Below are 20,095 nucleotides of genomic sequence, written 5' to 3' on the forward strand. Positions count from 1 at the left end.
CATTGGAACACAGCTCTACTGTTTGTTTATATATTAGGTATAGCTGCTTTGGGCTACATTGGCAGAGTTGTATAGTTGTAGCAGAGGTGTATGGCCCACAAAGTATATATGGTATATGATTCTTGCTGACCCCTTGATTTAAACTCTCAGTCTATTTACTCATTTATAAAATGGAACTAATATCTGACTTCAGTTACACAAAATTTGTCACAGGAATCAAATTGGATAAAATAAAAATATTTTGAAAGAAAGTGAGGGAGCTCCCACTGTGGCAAAATGGGATTGATGGCATCTTGGGAGCGCTGGGACATGGGTTGTGCCCTGGCCTGGCACAGTGCAGCTTCAGTTTAGGTCACGACTGAAGCTTGGATCTGATCCCTGGCCCAGGAGCTCCATATGCCACAGGGCAGCCAAAAATGACAAAAAAAAAAAAAAAGAAAGAAAAAGAAAAAAAAAAGACAGAAAGGAGAAAAGTGCGTTTTTTGAGAGCTTGCTATATACCAAGCCTTATACTAAGCATTTTATGTACTTCATTTTATTTGATGGCATAAAGGGCCAAAAACTAAGCATATATTATCATGTTTAATGGAAAGAATATTTGGGAGAAGGACTTGAGTTAGTCATTAAAAGCAGGGTAGGGTTTAGTTAACAGAAGCAGGAAAAGTTGGGCAAGGTGAGCAGCATGAACAAGAGTGTAGAGGCCAAAAATGTTTAGAGTCTTGAGGGGCAAATCAAACAAACAAACAAAACTGGAACAGAAGGATTGCGCATGGGAGCAGAGTAAGAAACATAAAACCTTAACTAAAAGTTTTGGACTTTCTTCTCAAAGTACTGGGGAACTACTGAATAGGAAATGACATGCAGTTGTTCCAGGAAAACACAGGTAAGAGAGGCTATTGCTATAGTTGAGGTGACCTGGCAATGAAATGGGTAGGAAGAAATGGATCTTAAGAGACATAACAGGGGAGTTCCCATTGTGGCGCAGTGGTTAACGAATCCGACTAGGAACCATGAGGTTTCGGGTTTGACCCCTGGCTTAAGGATCTGGTGTTGTCGTGAGCTGTGGTATAGGTTGCAGGCTCGGATCCTCCGTTGCTGTGGCTCTGGTGTAGGCTGGTGGCTACAGCTCTGATTAGATCCCTAGCCTGGGAACCTCCATATGCCACGGTAATGACCCTAGAAAAGGCAAAAAGACAAAAAAAAAAAAAAAAAAAAAAAGAGAGAGAGAGAGACATAACAGGAATTCCCATCATGGCTCAGCAGTTAACAAATCTGACTAGCATCCATGAGGATGCAGTTTTGATCCTTGGCCTTGCTCAGTGGGTAAGGATCCAGCATTGCTGTGGCTGTGGTGTATGCCGGCAGCTATAGCTCTGATTCTACCCCTAGCCTGGGAACCTCCATATGCCTCAGGTGCAGCCCTAAAAAGAAAAAAAAAAAAAAAAAAAAGAAAGAAAAAAGAGAGAGACACACACACAACAAAAAGTATAGCACCAAGTTTCAAGACTAGGTATCCAGAAAAATGATGATACCAGAAATAGCATCAACAGAAGTAAAAGAGACTTTTTAAAAAGGCAGAATAGGAGTTCCCGTCGTGGCGCAGTGGTTAACGAATCCGACTAGGAACCATGAGGTTGCGGGTTTGGTCCCTGCCCTTGCTCAGTGGGTTAACGATCCGGCGTTGCCATGAGCTGTGGTGTAGGTTGCAGACGCGGCTCTGGCGTTAGGCCGGTGGCTACAGCTCCGATTCAACCCCTAGCCTGAGAGCCTCCATATGTCTCGGGAGCGGCCCAAGAAATAGCAACAACAACAACAACAACAACAAAAAGACCAATAAATAAATAAATAAATAAATAAAATAAAAAGGCAGAATAGGACATCTCTAAAGGAAAAATAATATTTTGATTTATTAACACCAGGAAAGGCACCAGCCTGGGAACCAAGAGTTCTGTATGACACATTGCATTGTCTTACACAAGCTACATAAGTTTCCTCATCTATATAATGAAGGGGTTGAATTAGATACAAATGGTACCCTCTTGGCTCTAAAATGCTGACATTTTCAATAAGTTTTAAGGGTTGGTAATATGTAAATGGAAATGTCCAGCAGAAATGTAGACATTTAGTATGCCATCTCAGGGGAAATATTGGGACTGGAGATGAAGCTTCAGCAGTCTTCTAAGTTGAGACAATAATTAGAACCATGAAAGAAGATGAAATAAAAGAATGTAGTCAGAGAAAAAAGCCAAGGACTGAGCCTAGGGGAACACCCACACTGTGGAGTGAGCAGAAGTGAGGCTATTAAGAGATACTGAAGTTGTTGCCAGAGAGGTAAGAGGAGAATTAGGATAGTGTGCTGTCATGGGATCCATGGAGGAGAGTTTCAGTAGGCATTACCAGGAGTGTCAAATGATACAGAGAGCATGAAGTGTGTAGTCTTCTTAAAGGCCCTTGAATCTAGCTGTTGATTGGGTAGAAGCTATATTATAATACTCTGATTCTGTAAGATCATTAGGGACTTAAGAAGGTGCGATAGGATAGAGTGATAGCGGTGGAAGTAGGCTACAAGAGTTTAAGAATTGAGTGGTAGAAAGGAGTCAGAGTATGACTAGACTAGTCTGTCAAGAATTATAGAGTTCCTGTCAAGGTGCAGTAGAAATGAATCCAACTAGGAACCATGAGGTTTCGGGTTCTATCTCTCGCCTCGCTCAGTAGGTTAAGGATCTGGTGTTGCCGTGAGCTGCATCTTAGATCTGGTATTGCTGTAGCTCTGATTAGACCCTCAGCCTGGGAACCTCCATATGCTGTGGGTGCAGCCCTATAAAGATAAAAGACAAAAAAAGAAAAAGAAAAGAATTATAGAGGAGTTCTTGGAGTTCCCATTGTAGCTCAGTGGGTTAAGAACCCTACATAGTCTCTGTGAGGATGCAGGTTGGATCCCTGGCCTCGCTCATTGGGTTAAGGATCCAGCATTATCCCAAGCTGTGGTCAAAGATTCAGCTCAGATATGGTGTGGCTGTGGCTGTGGCGTAGGCTCAATTGCAGCTCCAATTTGACCTGGGAACTTCCATATGCTGCAGGTGTGGCTGTAAAAAAAGGGGGAGGGTTCTCTTGTGGTGCTGTGGGTTAAGGATCTGCCGTTGTCACTGCAGCAGCTTGGGGATCCCTGACCTGAGAACCTCCGTGTGTCATAGGTGCAGCCAAAATAATAATAATAATAATAAGCCCCCATTTCTTTGGAGTAACTCTGTGGCTCAGCAGGTTAAGGACCCAGCATTGTCACTGCTGCAGATCAGGTTGCTGCTGTGGCACAGGTTTGGTCTCTGCCCCCCAGGAACTTCCACAAGCCATGGGGACAGGGCTAAAAAGAATTATAGAGAAAAGATGAGAAAGAGGGCAATCAGACTCAAGAGAGATTTTCACTAAGGGGGTCCTGATCACACCTGCAGGAGGGGTAATTATTACTTGTAGGAGAAAGAAAGAATAACTCAATAACAAATGGACGTTACAAAGTAAAGAGGAGATAAATGATACAGGAAAAGCTCCAGAGGTGAAAGGTAATCAAAAGCACCGTTGGAGAAGTTTGCCTTAGAATGGAGGGCATGTCATCTGAAATAAAAGGAGAGACTAATTCCATTAGAACAGAAGATTTTGGGAAACAGGAAAATGTATAACGTGCTTTGAGAAATATGCTAAATAGCCATTTTTAAGCAATAATTAAAATGGCTAAGTAGTCTGAGACATTGCCAAAGCTTAGGATGGAGGAAGACATGGTTTTGGTGGATACTGGGACAAATAAGAAAGACTAATACATGGAGAAGGGCAGATGTAGGTAAATTCGCAGACTTCATTTTGCCTTCAGATGCCACCGGAGAGCATACACTTAGCAGCTGTGGCTTTTTGAATAAGGATGAGGCATAGTGTCTGAGGAGACTTCCCATTCTGACAGTTCTGGGGCACCCCTTCCTCTCCAAACCACAGTGGTGGCAACCACAGTGGTGGTTCTGGCTTTTGTGTCCCTCCTGTGGCAGCAATAGATTACATATGTGCTTGTCCACAGGCGTCAACAGCTCCCAGCAAAGCAAAGAGCTATCCCAGAGGAGTAGAACTTGCTAGACTGGGCCAGCTGGAAGATTACGAGTGAGAGAAAGGGAAAGGTACTAGTCTCTGAGCCTGAAAGAAGAAACAGACCCAACTCTGACCCCTATAACTATCCCAAGGGTGTTTCCTAGGAAGAAAGCAGCAGAGAGCCCCTTTTCCTCTCCTACAGGATGTGTATTGCCCCATCCAGACTTCTAATTTGGTGGAGCTCAGGTTCACAGACATTCCCATCCCTTCTTTTCTGCAGCTCAGAGGCTATATATTGATGTTCGAGGCATAAGGTTTTAATTTCCCCCAGCCAGCAAACTAAGATATAAAATTTATTTAATCAGAAAGGATTTATCTTCCCTCAACACAAATGCACACATTAAAAGTAAAAAAATAGAGAGAGAGACATATATTTACACAAATTAGAAACTACAGTTCTCAGTCTCAAGTCCTGGATTAGGGGTTGAGAGGATGGACATCAGGAGCAACTGGAGGATGGCTTCTCATCTGCTCTAGGTGTCCTATGGTCATCTCTCTGGTCACAACGGGTAGACCAGGAGGGGATGGGTTACAGTTCCAGTCTGATGGCAGAGTTACTGGCAAACTGTGGCAACAAGGCCCCTCTCCAGATAGTTTCTTAGGATCGCCAGGGGTGACAGGAGATGCTGTAGTAGATGGAACTGGAGTGGCTAGGGCTGAATGGGCGAAGGGCTGTACTCCATGCTGGAGGAACAGGATGACACCGATGCTGGTTCCAGTGCCTAAAGGACCATGGCTAAAGGAGATGGCACCTGGGGAACTGAGAGGGGGATTGCAAATTGGAGTGGTGTGGATCCAAGTGAGGTTCATAGCTGGCAATTCAGTGAGGTGCCAGGGCTGCTTTGGTTTCAGTACTAGCTGTCTTAGCTGTGTATGGTCCATCCTTTCCATGGGAGGTGAAGGAGAGGAAGCAGCTGGATAACTGTGGTGGCTTGGAAAATGCTAGGGAGAGGGAAAAAAGATAAAAAATATGAGAAAGTTTTCAGATTAACTCCACATGGTTCTGAAACCTTTGCTTTGCTTGGGAACTCTACAATGCTAACATACCTTGTCTTATGCAATATATAATTTCCTCCAGGCTATGTTTAAGTTTTAGTAACCAAACTGTACTTTCATTTGTTTAACAAATTTTGAGGGCCTATTACGTACAACACACTGTATAGGCCCTAGACATACACAAAACAAAAGAGTCCCATGGTTTTTCACTATTTATAAATTAATCCACTTTAGAACTTCCTTCTAAAAAGTCTGGTTTTTTGGAGGTTCTTTTGTAGTGCAGTGGGTTAAGGATCTGACATTGCCACAGTTGTGGTGCAGGCTGAAATTGCAGTGCAGATTCAGTCCCTGGCCTGGGAACTTCCACATGCCACAGGTGTGGGCAGAAAAAAAAAAAAGCCTATTTTTAATTGGAATAATCATTTCTCAATTTCCGTATTTTTTTATTTTTCCACTTTACAGCATGGGGACCAAGTTACACATACATATATACGTACTTTTAATTTCTGTATTTTAAGCTCTAATTTCCTATGTTCCTTAAGAAGTGTAGATTAGGAGTTCCCTGGTGGCCTAGTAGGTTAAGGATCTGGCATTGTCACTGCTGTGGTGCAGGTCTGATCCCTGGCATGGGAAGTTGCACAGGCACAGTGCCCCCCTCCAAGAAGTATAGATTAATATACAGCCAAGATCCTCCTGCTTATTTTTAAATCAGTTATTCCCAAAGCAATTGAAAACAAGAAGGACTGTCTATTATTTATAGGAGACTTTCCCTTCCCTATCATTTGAGTACCCCCTAAATACTCTATTACTTGAAAGCAAAGAAAATAAGTCATTCCACACTAGATCTAAGAATCTTTCCAACACTCCCTTACGGGTGCCCCATGAGTGCCTTCATTCCTTCCTCGTGATGTATCTCCTATGACCAGTCCTCAAAACCCATGCTTCCAAAAAGATACAAGGATACTTGGTCAGGTGTAAAAAGAAGGAAAGGGAAAGGATTTTAAGGGCAGCAGAGGAGAAAAGATTTGCAGAGTGAAGCTGAGGAATCTTCCTGCATGACTCATTTGGCCAGGTAAAAAGACTTAGTGTCTATGTAGAAAGTGGATAAGCTGCAACAGGAGGGATAAGATTAAACTCCATGGAGTTCTTTGAAATGATTCAAACAAAACAGAACAACAACAAAAACCTAGAAATCAAGACAATAAAGGAAGTTTAAGTACTCCCTTCCCTGAAAAGAAATATGTTGAAAAGATGAAAAGACCCAGAAGAAAATGGCATGTATACTTAATTTCTTTGGTTATTTTCCCACCTCTTCCTTAGATTTAAAAGTTCTCACCTTGGTCAGCTGGTGCCTGCTACTACCCAATGATGACTTCTGGGCAGCTATATGAGGAAACCAAATCTTTAACATTCCTTCTACCTGTAGCAGGGTTGCTAGATAACGCTCTCTGTGAAAAATACATTAAAAAAAGAGAGAAAGCCATTAGCTGTGAAAAAAAGCAACAGGATAGGATTGGAGATATCTCCCTTTTTATGAAGTAATGAGGAAAGTACCAAGGGGACTTACCCCATCTGTGGCTTCTGCAAAACACCCACGATACGCTGGATCCTATCCATTGCTACACTCTGCTGGAAACTGCTCAATCCTGGGATCAGGGAGAGAGAAAGAGAGATCAAGCATTGAGATTCAAGAATTTAGTCAGGTAAAGGAAGCACAGGAGGGGGTTAAAATTGATTCACCCCCCCAAAAAAAAAAACTGTTACAGAAGAAAAAGGGAATCATCCAGGCCCCGAACGAAGACTTAATTAATACAAATACACATTTAAAACATATTTTGAGAGAGAGAGAAGGAAAGACAGGAACCTAATTCAAATGAGTGCAAGTAATCAGATTATTACCTCTTTCAAATCGACCCATCTTCAACCCATTCAGTAGGTCTGTCAGAGGTCGAATGAATCCTTGGAGCTCTTTACACTGTAGGAAAACAGGACAAAGGGTATGAAAAGACCAAGAATTGCCCACACCAGTACTGACCTCCAAATCTGAGAGCCAGTACTATCCGCATGGGGTTCTTACCAAGCAGCTGGGTACAAGCCACTCTAGGTAGTGTCCCCTTCCCCAGCTTTCTAGTACCTTCTGAGCAAAGAGCAGATCTCCTTCGGTGGTACAACCGTGGATATTTAGACTTGGCTCCACTTCACCATCTCTCGATCTTTTGACCCCAGATCCTGCCATAGAAGAAGCCAAGCCCCGCTGTTCCAAGTGAGATGCTGTATGTTGGTTACTGGAAACCTTGGGTCGTTGCCTGCAGCGGATAGGACCCGGACTGGGCCGAGAACCTCCCCTCGACTCAACAGTGTCTGGCCTGGGGCCATGGGCCCACTTGTCCTCCCCCTCACTATCGGAGGGGAAGCCAAAGTCACTGTTCACTGGGGAGGTGGAAAAAGAGGAAGAAAGAGAATAGGAAGAATAGGAAGAAACGCTAGATGGAGAATCCATAGGTTCAGAAGCAGAGGCTGGAGAGCAGCTCCCGGAGTACCCAAAGATCGGGACCTGCAACTGAAGAGCAAAGCGAGGGAGTTTGAAACCAGAATCTAAGGATTGGGAAATGGACGGGGAGACTGGGGTGTACTGTGTGCTATAATAGTAGCTCTTCTCTCCCTCCCCAAAATTACCTGTCTCGGGGACAATAGAAAAACTCATCCCCCTCCCCAGGTTAAGAACCTGGATTGCCTCCCTGGCCTCCGCAGAGCAGCTCCTAGCCTGACACACAGACTTCCTTCAGTGCAGAGTAAATTACATCATTTGACACCTTCCCCTGATTCACCTGCTCTGGTCCCATCCTGACCTCGCGGCAAACCTCTCTACCTGAGGCCCATGCCACAAACGGGCCGGAAATCTGGAACCCATACTCACCTAGGGACCCCGAAGGACCCGCACCTTACAGAGACCTCCCGCCTCTTCCCAATATTTCTGATCAGGATCCCTGCGTCGGACCCTCTTCAGTAGCGCCAGCCACGTGATGCGATCCCTCGTAATACCAAGATTTGCGTTGAATTCCTAAGCCCACTCCCTCCGGGTCTGATCCTCCCGCGTGGATCGCTACCTGTCCTCTGAGTCTCCTCACTTGCATCTGGGCGGCTCAGCCCCAGCGGTCTCCAGCTCTTTCTCAGACTCTAGCCTCTCCGCTCCCCACCTCCGCCTCTCTCCCACTGGGTCCCGCCCCTTCCCCCTCCCAGACACGTGCAGCTCTGCACGTGCCTTCCCTCTGCGTACACAGACCTCCCACCCTCATTGGTTGTCTAGTCAGTGGCACGTGACCCTAGTTACTGAAGTTCATATCCTATTTGCTAAAGCCTACAGGGGCTCGGCCAATAGAGAGGCAGTCAAATGACGATTGGTTGGAAGGTGAGCATTCGGTGCTCCACCCCTACATGCGGCTAGTGAGGAGGACCCGGTGATGAGAAAAGGAGGAGGATGGAAAAGGAGTGGAAAAGAAGGGAGGGGGAGAAAAGGGCGGAGCCCGTAGCTTTAAATAGGATGGTGGTGAACCGGAACTGCGCAGCTGGTGAGCGGACTGGTTGTGTGACCTGAAGTGGGAGCGTCGAGGTGTGGCACTCTGGCTGTTCCTTGGGATCCGACCCCTCTGCTCCCTATTTCAGGGCCCCAGCTCACGAGTGTAGCACGTGGAAACCATCAGTGACTTGCTTCTGCAACGTGTATAAGAGAATGGATGTGTGCCACTGTGTATCCTCTCTCCTCGGCAGCCCAGCCCTCGTGACTCCCCGGTCTCCGTTTCACCCTCCCCTCCTCCTCCTTCTCCTACAAGTTGGGTGCCTCCTGCCCTGCTGGAGGGTGGGGACTGCTGCCGAGAACACCGCGTCCTCTCCCCGGCTCCCGCTGGGGCGGCTCCTCCGGCCCTTTCCTTACATAACCCGCCACGCACGTTACCAGCTCAGATGCCAGCCCGCCAAGACTCTAGAGGTCAAAAACCAACTCGGTTGTTCCTGACGTTTCTACCTGGGCTGTTCGGGCCCTGCGCCTTTAATTCTGTATTTCTTTGCACAAAGCAGGGAGCGGGGTAGGCCCCTGATCTCCTAGGTTATGCCTTTGTCCAGCTTCAGTTTCTTCATTTGTTCGCTGAAGAAGTGAAGAAGGGAGGGTGGCAGGTCTGGAATTTACTATTCACTGCCCGTTGCAACACTGAGAGCACAGAGAAAGGCGATAGGACTCAGGAGCTGTGGGCTGATTGTAGCTACAACATCGAAGAGACCGCAAGGGGGCAGCCCAGTTCTGATTAGGGTCGCGAGCACAGAAGGGATGGAAATTTTTTTTTGTTTGTCCCTGTGTGCCCTAATTACTAATTGAAAAAGGTACATAGTTAGGGTGGGAGGTGGGAGGTGGGAAGTGGAGGAGGGTGTGAATTTAAAAAATCTATTCTAAGTAGTTTTTGATATTTTACATATGTTTAACAATGTGCTTATTTCATAAAAAGAAAAAAAGGGTTCTACGTAAATTTAAACTCTTTCTCCAAACACACGGTCTCAACACCATATATGATAAAGCAGTAGAATAAGAGGGAATTACATAGGCTGTGAATAAACCTGTTGTTTGTGGATCATTTTCTCCATTCCCAAAATTTCAGTTTTTTTTCCCACAGTTCAAGTAATTCCCTTTAATTCTGTTGTCACCTAACTCCCTTTCTAATCTACCCTTCCCAAATCCATATTCTGGTGCTCTCTTTAGTGCTGTGGCTTTAGACTCTCATAAAGGAGTAGAGAGTAATGAGATTATTTCATTTATTGATTTTCCAATTTCCTGTTCCCAAATCTCCATCCAACGAGTCACAGCAGCCTTCCTGCTCCTGAAAAAAACAAACACACACACACACACACACACAAGGGGTGGGGGAAACAGGGTCAGGGTACTCAGGAAGCCTCTTCAGGTCTCCCCCCTCTATGGAAACTCCCCAGATTTCATATTTTGAGCTAGATTTCCCCATGATATCTACTAGAAGATGTGTTCCCTCCCCTCTTCACTCCTTCCTTCTGCTAAATCTCTTGAGGCCCCATAGTTACTTAGATTACCAACTCAAGTTCCCTCCCTATAATACAGGTTTCTCTTCTCTCCTCCTTCTGCCCACCCCATCTCTCCCCTACCTTAGGGAACCACCACCCCTTCTGCCTCTGAACTTTGCCTCTTTACTCTGCCATATTGTAGGGCCCCTCCCATTTTGCCCTCTGGCACCTGTTGAGCCTTAAACTAGGCCAGGCTGGAACCAGCTTTGAGTCCTTGAGGCAGACTGGGAACCTGAAGTTTCTTTTCCATTCCAGCTGCTTCTGCTATAGGAGGTCCTGAAATCCTCCCAGTTTAGAAAAAGTAAAAGCCTTTTTACTTTTTACTTCTTACTTTTGAGTAAAAAGCCTTTACCTCAACATCTCCTAAACCTCCTTAAAGTTAGGTAAGATTTTTCAGTGATCCACCTTCCTTTAACCAGCGGAGAATTGACCAGACTGGAAACACCAGTCAGAGATAACTGGTAAAATTGCTTCACAGACGCCCCCAAGGCCAGTGGCTGCACTCTCACCTTCTACATGAAATACATCCCCCCCTGAACGAGGGCCCAGGACAGGAGGAGGGGAACAGGACTCTGCAGACTGGATACAGCTTCGTTCAGATCTGGACTCTGCTAAAATACAGACATCCCCCATAGTAGGCTAGTGTCACCCTTCCTACCACCCACCTCCCTCTCTGGAAGGACAGCCATCTCTTTACATCCTTTGTCTTCCTTTCTTCTGAGCTTAGAGAAAGACTCAGCCCTCCTCCCCATCACTATAAGGAGTCCTTTTCTTTGGGCCTTTCAGCCATTCCAGGGAGGCCTGATTGGATTGAATAACATGGTCCTTTTTATTTATTTTTTAAACCTATGGGCATGCTAGATGCCAAAGGGGGAGATATAAATATGATTAAGACATTGATCTTGTCCTTACAGAATTTACAATATAAAGGGAGCCTATGATATACTTTAAAATATTTATCTGTCCTTGCCAATTATCAGCTTTCCATTTCTACTGACTCCTCCCATCTGTGTTGAATCATATGCAGATTGCACTTTGGTCCCGTTGCCCTTTTCAGCTGTTGCTTCTCTTTTTTCATTACCAGATTTCTCAAGTGATTGGTCTGTATCCATCCTCCACTTCCTCGCAATGTACTCACTCTCTAAAGCCACAAAAATCCAGCTTTTGCTACAACCACGGCCACACCTGTGGGAGATGGAGCAACTCCTAGCCACAGCTGTGACCTATGCCACAGCTACAACATTTTGGTGTCTTTTGATTCATTATATTGAACTTTCTTTTTCTCAACTGTAAGACAAATTTGGCTGTCTGCTTACCTCTCCAATCAGCCCATCTCCATTTCCTTGGTTGATTCCTCTTCTACTACTGCATGCACAATCACTGGCCTTTTGATCTTCTGTGTGGACTGGCTTTTTGTTGAGCTCATCTACTTTTGTAATTGTGACTTTGCACTTCAGAACTATAGCACCGACCTAGTTCAGCTACCTTTAGGACACCCTCATAGGGCTGTCACCATTAATTCAGCTTGGCCAATACCAAATTCATAACTTCACTCCTACATCACCCTGCGCTCTCCGAGTTCCCATTTTGGTCAACCATTTTCCTAGACATCCATGCTTAAAACTTATGTTATTTTAACTCTCTCATTTATTGCCCATATGAAATTATCACTGGAACAAGGCATTTTCTTCAAAATGTTTCTCGTTTTTCTCCTCTCCATTTAAAATCCTACTTCCCTAGTTGAGGCCTTTAATGCATTGTTTCAAGAAGGATGCAAATCGCATGAATGTCTCTCTACTTTATTGCATCCTTTATACAACCAGATAAGTCAGGTTGTATGTGTGTATTTTTCAAAAATATCATTTTCATTGTGTGTTTACCACACTGAAGAACTTACTAGGCTCCCTATTGCTTATGAATCTCACTTCAGCCTAACACTTCAGACTCTATGATTTGGCCCTGTCTTCCCATAGGTGAAATTACCAAGCAAATATTTGGAGCATTGTAAATTTTTTTTTTGTCTTTTTTGTTTTTTTAGGGCCAAACCTGAGGCATAAGGAGGTTCCCAGGCTAGGAGTCGAATTGGAGCTGTTCCTTTTCATGTATCCTCTCCTTTAATCATACTCACTAAATATACGCTGCTTGTTATATCCCCGTCATCTCTGCAGCTCCTTCACTCTTGGAATAACTATTTGCCTCCTAATTGCTTACATCCTTTCATAACTTAGCACCAATCAAAAGCTCACCTATTCTTTGAAGTGTATCTCAAGAACCTCCTAAAGACTTCCAGACACCTCCAGCCTATACTAATCTCTCTCCTTCCAATCCCTAAAGGGCTTGTCTGCAATAGGCTGTTAAATTTTTATGTACTTTAACATTTAAAAAATTTTTTCATTTTGTTCTAAAGGCTTCATAAATGTAAACTGTAAAACTATTTCTTTTTCAACAGCAGCATCCAAAACCTGTTTTTTGGCCACACCTGAGGCACGTGGAAGTTCCTGGGCCAGGGATAGAGGCTGTGTCATAGCAGCAACCTGAGCCACTGCACTGACAATGCAGGATCCTTAACCTGCTGCACCACAAGGGAATGCCTCAACAAATTTAACTGCACCAAATCTTCCCAGTGTTCTGTGTACAGGGTTAGTATAAAATATCTGTGAAAGACATGATGGCCAAGATGAGATGAACACCTGCATTGTAGTTATGTGGTTCCCCATCCACCAAAGCCTCCCTCTGCTCCATGCCACCAGCCCTGGGATCTACCTAAGGTAAAGAAAATCCCGTCTCCCTCTCCCCTAATCCCCAGTCCACTCACTGGTTCTGTTGTCATTGGTTTCATTGTGACAGGCTTCTGATGGTCTGCACCGTCTGTTGCATGACTGATGGTAGTCTCTACTGCTTCCATTTCCTCCTTATCCAGCCTGTTCTGCCCTCAGTAGGATTAGGAAACACAGTTATCATTGTCTCCATCCAGCATCCTCATCCTAGATTCTCTCTTTAGAGCTCTTCTCTCCTCACTCCCTGCCACCCCCAAACTTAAACTCAGAGTTCTTCCCTAGTTCATGTTTGCCTGGATTATGTACGCATCCCATTCACCAACTCCCTTGACTCAAGGACTGTTCCTTCTTTTCAGTGTCTTAACAAATCTACTGCATTCTGACTTCATCCCCAGCTGTGGCTGACAAATTTGTTTTGGGCTCACTACCTGGTTTCACTTCACCCTGATAATTTTTATTCCTGTTCATCACTTACACTTCAACATTGCCCAGTTTCTTTTTAACTATTATATCCTAATCTACCTAGAGGGTCATGTGTAGATGTCACTCACCAGCATGTCCTCTGAGTCAAACACGGAGTAATCAAGAGTGAAGTTTGCACCAAAGTCATCTGGGGAGTGGAGAAAAATCAGTAGTAACAGAAAGCATAAAGGTAGCACTAGATTCAGAAATGAGAAGAGGAAGAAATTGCTCAGAATACCTTAACTCGCTCAAGTTGTAAAATTTACTGGTATAATTAATTCTAATGAACTCTAATGTTAAAAACATTTGTGAATGTGTATGCATTTATATTTTCAATCTGGCATCTAAAATCATGTACAAATTTGAAAAATTTCAAATTGTTTCAACTGATTTCTGAAGGATTGAAAATCACTGTTGGAAAAATAACCTCATGAATTACAGAGCCACAGTAATCAAGACAGTGTGGTACTGGTACCAACACAGATATATAAAAATAGAGAACCCAGAAATAAACCTAGACACCTACGGTCAATTAATCTGCAAAAAAGTAGGCAAGAATGTAAAATGGGAAAAAGACAGCCTTTTCAGTAAGTGGTGCAGGGGAAACTGGACATCTGCATGTAAATCAATGAAGTTGGAACATACCCTCACACAATGCATAAAAATAAACTCAAAATGTCTTAAAGACTTAAACATAAGACGAGACACTATCAAACACTTAGGAAAGAACATAGGCAAAACACTCTCTGACATCAACCTTACGAATGTTTTCTCAGGTTGGTCTCCCAAGGCAATAGAAATAAAAGCAAAAATAAACCAATGGGACCTAGTCAAGCTGACAAGCTTTTGCACAGCAAAGGAAACCATAAAAAAAAAAAAAAGACAACTTACAGAATGGGAGAAAATAGTTTCAAATGATTCAACTGACAAGGGCTTAATCTCTAAAATACACAACCAACTTATACAACTCAACAGCAAAAAAGCCAACAACCCAATGGAAAAATGGGCAAAAGACCAGAATAGACATTTCTCCAAAGAAAATATACAGATGGCCAATGAGTACATGAAAAAATGCTCAACATCACTGATTATTAGAGAAATGCAAATCAAAACTACCATGAGGTAGCACCTCACACCAGTCAGAATGGCTATCACTAACAAGTCCACAAATAACAAATGCTGGAGAGGGGGTGGAGAAAAGGGAACCCTCCTACACTGTTGGCAGGAATGTAAACTGGTATAACCACTATGGAAAAGACTATGGAGGTACCTCAGAAAACTAAATACAGAACTACTATATGACCCAGCAATCCCACTCTTGGGCATATATCTGGACAAAACTTTCCTTGAAAAAGACACATGCTGGGAGTTCCCGTCATGGCGCAGTGGTTAACGAATCCGACTAGGAACCATGAGGTTGCGGGTTCAGTCCCTGCCCTTGCTCAGTGGGTTAAGGATCCGGCGTTGCCATGAGCTGTGGTGTAGATTGCAGACACAGCTCGGATCCCGTGTTGCTGTGGCTCTGGTGTAGGCCGGTGGCTACAGCTCCGATTGGACCCCTAGCCTGCGAATCTCCATATGCCGCGGGAGCGGCCCAAGAAATAGCAAAAAGACAAAAAAAAAAAAAAAAGACGCATGCTGGATTAAGATGATATATATACACAATGGAATACTACTCAGCCATAAAAAAGAACAAAATAATGCCATTTGCAGCAACATGGATGGAACTAGAGACTCTCATACTAAGTGAAGTCAGAAAGAGAAAGCGAGTTCCCATCATGGCTCAGTGGTTAACGAATCCAACTAGGAACCATGAGGTTGCAGGTTCAATACCTGGCCTCACACAGTGGGTTTAGGATCCGGCATTGCCATGAGCTGTGGTGTAGGTTGCAGACGTGGCTCGGATCCCGAATTGCTGTGGCTGTGGCATAGGCTGGTGGCTACAGCTCTGATTAGACTCCTAGCCTGGGAGCCTCCATATGCTGTGGGTATGGCCTTAGAAAAGACCAAAAAATGGAACTCCCGTCATGGCTCAGCCGAAACGAATCTGACTGGGAACCATGAGGTTTCGTGTTTGATCCCTGGCCTCGATCAGTGGGTTGAGGATCCAGCATTGCTGTGGCCGTGGTGTAGGCCGGCAGCTATAGCTCTGATTCGACCCCTAGCCTGGGAACCTCCATATGCTGTGGGAGGTGACCCTAAAAAGCAAAAAAAAAAAAAAAAAAAAAAAAGAAAGAAAGAAAGAAAGAGAAAGACAAATACCATATGATATCACTTATATCTGGAATCTAATATATGGCACGAATGAACTTTTCCACAGAAAAGAAACTCATGTACTTGGAGAACAGACTTGTAGTTGCCAAGGCAGAGGGGGAGGGAGGAGGATGGACTGGGAATTTGGGGTTAATAGATGTAAACTATTGCCTTTGGAATGGATAAGCAATGAGATCCTGCTGTATAGCACTGGGAAATATATCTAGTCACGCATGATGGAGCATGATGGAGGATAATGTGAGAAAAAGAATGTATATATGTATGTGTGACTGGGTCTCTTTGCTGTACAGTGGAAAATTGATAGAAAACTGTAAACCAGCTATAATGGAAAAAATAAAAATCATTAAAAAAATAAAAAAATAACCTCATGAGCCTTGATAGTCTTTGCTCAGAGCCAAATTTCCTTCTGATGCAATTGTTTCACACCAAAAGGAAAGGCAGAGTCTCAGAACTAATCATCTCCCAAGTCTCTCTCCATCCTTCAAAGGGTCAGAACCTTATACATACTCACCATAGTTGGGTGTGACTGTGTAATAATAGACCACCTGATAATAGTCATCTTCTTCCAGTCCTTCTTCATCCTCATACTCTTGTCCTAGGGGAACAAGAACTAGAGGTCAAGGGGCATCTGGAACCCCTTAGCAACAGAATGATGCCTGAAGTTTACATCAGCTGAGTCAGTTTCCTTTATTTCTGCCTCCCCTCTACTATCTCCCTGCCTCTGCACCTCTAAACCCTTATCAGTCTTCTGGGCTCCATATCTGTGTCAAGGCCTGTTACTCAGTGCTCTTTCCATTTGGGAACCCCCAGAATAGAAAACGGGTCCCTCCACATACTGTAACCCAAACTAATCCTAAAAAAGGAAGGAATCAGAGACCAGAAATTAAGAAAGAACTCCAAATGTACTCCTCAGTATACTCCAGGCCTATTATATTTGTGAAAGACTTTCTCTTATCAGTGTCTTCCACAACTAATTCTCTCTCTCTCCCCCCTCTCCCTCTCCCTCTCCCTCTCCCTCTCTCTCTCTCTCTCTCTCTCTCTCTCTCTCTCTCACACACACACACACACACACACACACACACACACACACACAGCCTTAGGCTTATGTTTTACTGTGGTTTTTTTCTGGCTGTGCCTGCAGTATATGGAGGTTCCCAGGACAAGGATCAAACCCACACCACAGCAGTGTCATTGCACACGGCTGCAATGACAACGCCGGGTCCTTAACCCCACTGTGCCACAAGAGAACTCCACGGTGAAATTTGTGTTTTGTTTATTTGTCTTTTGTCATTTTAGGGCCGTACCTGAAGCATATGGAAGTTCCCAGGCTAGGGGCTGAATTGGAGCTACAGCTGCCTGCCTACACCACAGCTCATGGCAACGCCGGATCCTTAACCCACTGAGTGAGGCCAGAGATCGAACCCAAATCCTCATGGATCCTTGTCAGGATCGTTAACTGCTGAGCCACAAAGGGAAGTCCCCAAAATTTAGGTTTTATTGTGGGTTTTTTTCTGGTTTCTGAACTCGGGTTTTTGTTCCAATTTTACCTCTAACTCTGGAATATCTCTGAACAAGCCGTCTAACATCCCTTTTCTTAAAATGAGTCAGCTGGACTAAATGATCTGGCTGCATTAGCTTTTCCTTTCTAGGACTAAAAATATGCATCTTTGGTATGGTTTGGTCATGAACTCTAGGCCTCCTGCTAAACATTTCCCTAAGCTCCTTGAAAGCTCTCTCTTACCCCAAGCAATGACACAGGAATCTGGAGGAAAGGCAAACAATGAGAGCACCTGGCAGACGGGGAACAAAAGAGGGAAGGAGCCAAGCTACTTTGGGGACCCCGTCCCTGAAGGCAGCCAGTACTCGTTATCCTTAAGGCCACTCCTTCTGTGTCTTTACTAATACAAGGAATTTTTTTTTTTTTTCCTCCAACTTGATGTGAAAGAAGATACCCTGGCTTCCCTCTCTAGTTTCAGACTGCCCCACCTTCAAAGAGTCTACCTCTCTCCACTCTCACTTTGGTCTTTCTCATCTCGTTCAATTCCGTGGTGATGGTGAGTTGAGCTCACTCTTATTAGGACTTCCCCATGGCTGGGCTCCATCCCCATCAGCTGCCTCTTCTTTGACAAGGCTCTGCTTTCCTCTCCCATGCCTGGCTCTAATTTCCAGTTCCCCCCTCTGCCCCAAATATCTAACACACTCGAGAGCACGTTAATCACTCCTTATTAACTTCTTACCTCCCACCCTCCCCTCATTTTCTTTTCTCCCATCCTGCTTATTGTAGAAGACCTGGCCCAAAAGCTCAGAGAGAGATGTGAACTTACCCAGGATGAGTGGCACGGCAAGGATGGCTACAAAGAGGACATCCATTCTGGATTCTTCACTATTGCCTTGCAAGTAAAAAAGGAAGTTACAGCGTTTCCCACCAAACATTCCCCGCCTCCGGCCCTCCCCCAAGGCAAGGAGGGAGCTGCAGCAACTCTTCTCCCAGGGGGCTGGGGCATTCCCTGCCCACTTGCTGACTGACTAGAACTTCAGTTACTACCGCCAGGGTTCTGAGCCAGAGCTCCACAGATCAAGAGAGGCAAAGTGAATTATTATTATTTTTTTCTGTGTTTTGTCTTTTTAGGGCCCCACCCTCCTCACATGGAGGTTTCCAGGGTAGGGGTCAAATTGGAGCTGTGGCTGCCAGCCTACGCCACAGCCACAGCAACTCGGGATCCTAGCCTGTCTTCCACTTACACCACAGCTCAAGGCAATGCTGGATCCTTAAACCACTGAGCAAGACCAGGGGTGGAATCTAAGTCCTCATGGATACTAGTCGGGTTCGTTAACCACTCAGCCACACAGGGAACTCCCAAGAGGCAAAGTGAATTTTGATGGAAACGTGTTCATCGAGCTCCCCCAGCCCTACATAGACTAGATTCATTCAGGACTCCTGCTGCCATTTCCAGAAAACAAACAAACAAACCAAAAAACCCCAACCCAAACAGAATTCTCTTATGACTCAGTAGGTTAAAGATCCTTGTTAAGTGTTTCACTGCAGCAGCTGGGGTGGCTGCTATGGTGGGGATTCCCTGGCCCAGGAACTTCTGCATGCTGCAGGTATAGTATGGCAAAACAAAACAAAACAAAACAAACAAACAAACAAACAAAAACCTCAAACCCCAAAACCCAGCCTATCAAGGAATCCCGCCCCCCCAACTCCTCTCCTTTCCTTTCTTGCTCCCAGTCCTCACAAAAAGCTCAACTTAGCTCTTACTGTCCCTAACTGTCATCACCCAGAGCTGCCCTTCTCACTGAGACTTCATCACAATCTATTTCTTCACAGTCAAAATATTCTGAGGAGAGGATGAGCATTTTTTTAAGAAAAAATTAAAAAAGAGAGAAAATTCTCTCTCTCCTCTGCTTTAGACTATGAAGTATGAGAGCAATATCAACACCATCGTCTAACTCTCAAAGCACCTGCTGCAATGCTTCTGAAAAAAAGAAAAAAAAAAAAAAAAAACAAAACCTTCAGTCAAGGCCAGTTACTTCCCCTCAGCTAAGGACTGACCTCACCTCACCTCTTTCTCAACTTTCTGCACACAGGATGGGAGAAGGGGGGAAGCAGGTAGTCTCTTTCCCTGTTCTATATGCCATACCCTTTCTCCCACTTTGTCACTTGGTGTGTTCCCTTCAATCCAACCCACAGGGTGAGTTCATTTTATGTCTCTCTGCTTTTGTATTCCCCATTTTGATTCAATTCACTTTAGGAACATTTAGTAACATATGTGCTTAGGCACAGCATCAGGCTTAGTCTCAGAGGCAATTCAGTGTTCATAGGCAAGGGAATAAGAAAAGAATGCAGGTAATTTTTTTCTTCTTTTTTTGGTTTTTGGGGCTGCACCCTTAGCATATGGAAATTCCCAGGCTAGGGGTTGAATTGGAGGTATAACTTCCGGCCTATGCCACAGCCACAGCCATAGCAACACGGGATCCAAGCTGAGTCTGTGACCTACACCGCAGCTCAAGGCAACGCCAGATCCTCAACCCTCTGGGTGAGGCCAAGGATGGAACCTGCATCCTCATGGATCCTAGTCGGGTTCATTAACTGCTGAGCCACGAAGGGAACTCCAAGAATGCAGGTAATTTTTTTAAAGGGAGTTAATATCAATTCAATGTCTAGTATGAGCCAGGTACCATGCAAGCCTCTGTGGAACCACCCATAAATAAGATAGGTTTGACACCTGTTTTTAAGTCAGAAGATGCTGCGGGAACAGCTCAAAGGAGAGATAAGAGTTGTCTTATCCCTATTTCTTCTGGCCTGCTAGGCCCAGAAGCAAGACAAAAGAGTCTTGAGCACTAGCCAGGATGCTCCCACCCTCTCAACCTTATTG

The 20,095-nt window shown here is 44.5% G+C and overlaps 2 protein-coding genes across 6 annotated transcripts; both read right to left on the minus strand.

Moving 5' to 3' along the window:
* Positions 4,405 to 13,129, minus strand: CIART (circadian associated repressor of transcription). 4 transcript variants are annotated; one of them, XM_021089913.1, is made up of 7 exons: positions 13,019 to 13,129; positions 10,373 to 10,487; positions 7,259 to 9,989; positions 7,024 to 7,099; positions 6,692 to 6,770; positions 6,461 to 6,572; positions 4,405 to 5,070 (listed from the first exon to the last, which is right to left on the minus strand). In XM_021089913.1, the coding sequence occupies exons 3-7, from the start codon at positions 7,826 to 7,828 to the stop codon at positions 4,546 to 4,548; spliced, it is 1,362 nt and encodes a 453-aa protein (XP_020945572.1). In that variant the 5' UTR covers positions 7,829 to 9,989; positions 10,373 to 10,487; positions 13,019 to 13,129; the 3' UTR covers positions 4,405 to 4,545. The 4 variants fall into 4 exon arrangements, with proteins under 4 accessions (XP_020945572.1, XP_020945571.1, XP_005655451.1 ...); XM_021089912.1 differs by lacking the exon at positions 10,373 to 10,487; XM_005655394.3 differs by lacking the exons at positions 10,373 to 10,487; positions 13,019 to 13,129 and having other exon boundaries at positions 7,259 to 7,684; positions 8,232 to 8,320.
* Positions 9,908 to 18,183, minus strand: C4H1orf54 (chromosome 4 C1orf54 homolog). 2 transcript variants are annotated; one of them, XM_001924595.5, is made up of 6 exons: positions 18,041 to 18,183; positions 16,228 to 16,311; positions 13,532 to 13,590; positions 13,019 to 13,129; positions 10,713 to 10,811; positions 9,908 to 9,989 (listed from the first exon to the last, which is right to left on the minus strand). In XM_001924595.5, exons 1-5 carry the CDS (start codon positions 18,147 to 18,149, stop codon positions 10,716 to 10,718), a joined length of 459 nt encoding a protein of 152 aa, XP_001924630.2. In that variant the 5' UTR covers positions 18,150 to 18,183; the 3' UTR covers positions 9,908 to 9,989; positions 10,713 to 10,715. The 2 variants fall into 2 exon arrangements, with proteins under 2 accessions (XP_001924630.2, XP_005658316.1); XM_005658259.3 differs by having other exon boundaries at positions 9,911 to 9,989; positions 10,713 to 10,814.

Source organism: Sus scrofa, chromosome 4 (assembly GCF_000003025.6).
Source record: "Sus scrofa isolate TJ Tabasco breed Duroc chromosome 4, Sscrofa11.1, whole genome shotgun sequence".
Lineage (NCBI taxonomy): Eukaryota > Metazoa > Chordata > Mammalia > Artiodactyla > Suidae > Sus > Sus scrofa.

What these genes read in the sequence shown, in the direction of transcription:
- C4H1orf54 (XM_005658259.3), bottom strand. Translation starts at nt 18,149, where the DNA reads ATGTTTGGTGGGAAACGCTGTAACTTCCTTTTTTACTTGCAAGGCAAT. An exon ending in TTGACTCAGAGGACATGCTG is followed by an intron (nt 13,130 to 13,531) that starts GTGAGTGACATC and finishes TACTGAGGGCAG; the next exon opens with AACAGGCTGGATAAGGAGGA. An exon ending in AACCAATGACAACAGAACCA is followed by an intron (nt 10,815 to 13,018) that starts GTGAGTGGACTG and finishes TCTGTATTTTAG; the next exon opens with CAGAGTCCAGATCTGAACGA.
- CIART (XM_021089912.1), bottom strand. Translation starts at nt 7,828, where the DNA reads ATGAGTTTTTCTATTGTCCCCGAGACAGGTAATTTTGGGGAGGGAGAG. An exon ending in TTGCAGAAGCCACAGATGGG is followed by an intron (nt 6,573 to 6,691) that starts GTAAGTCCCCTT and finishes TATTTTTCACAG; the next exon opens with AGAGCGTTATCTAGCAACCC. An exon ending in GCAGGCACCAGCTGACCAAG is followed by an intron (nt 5,071 to 6,460) that starts GTGAGAACTTTT and finishes CCCTCTCCCTAG; the next exon opens with CATTTTCCAAGCCACCACAG.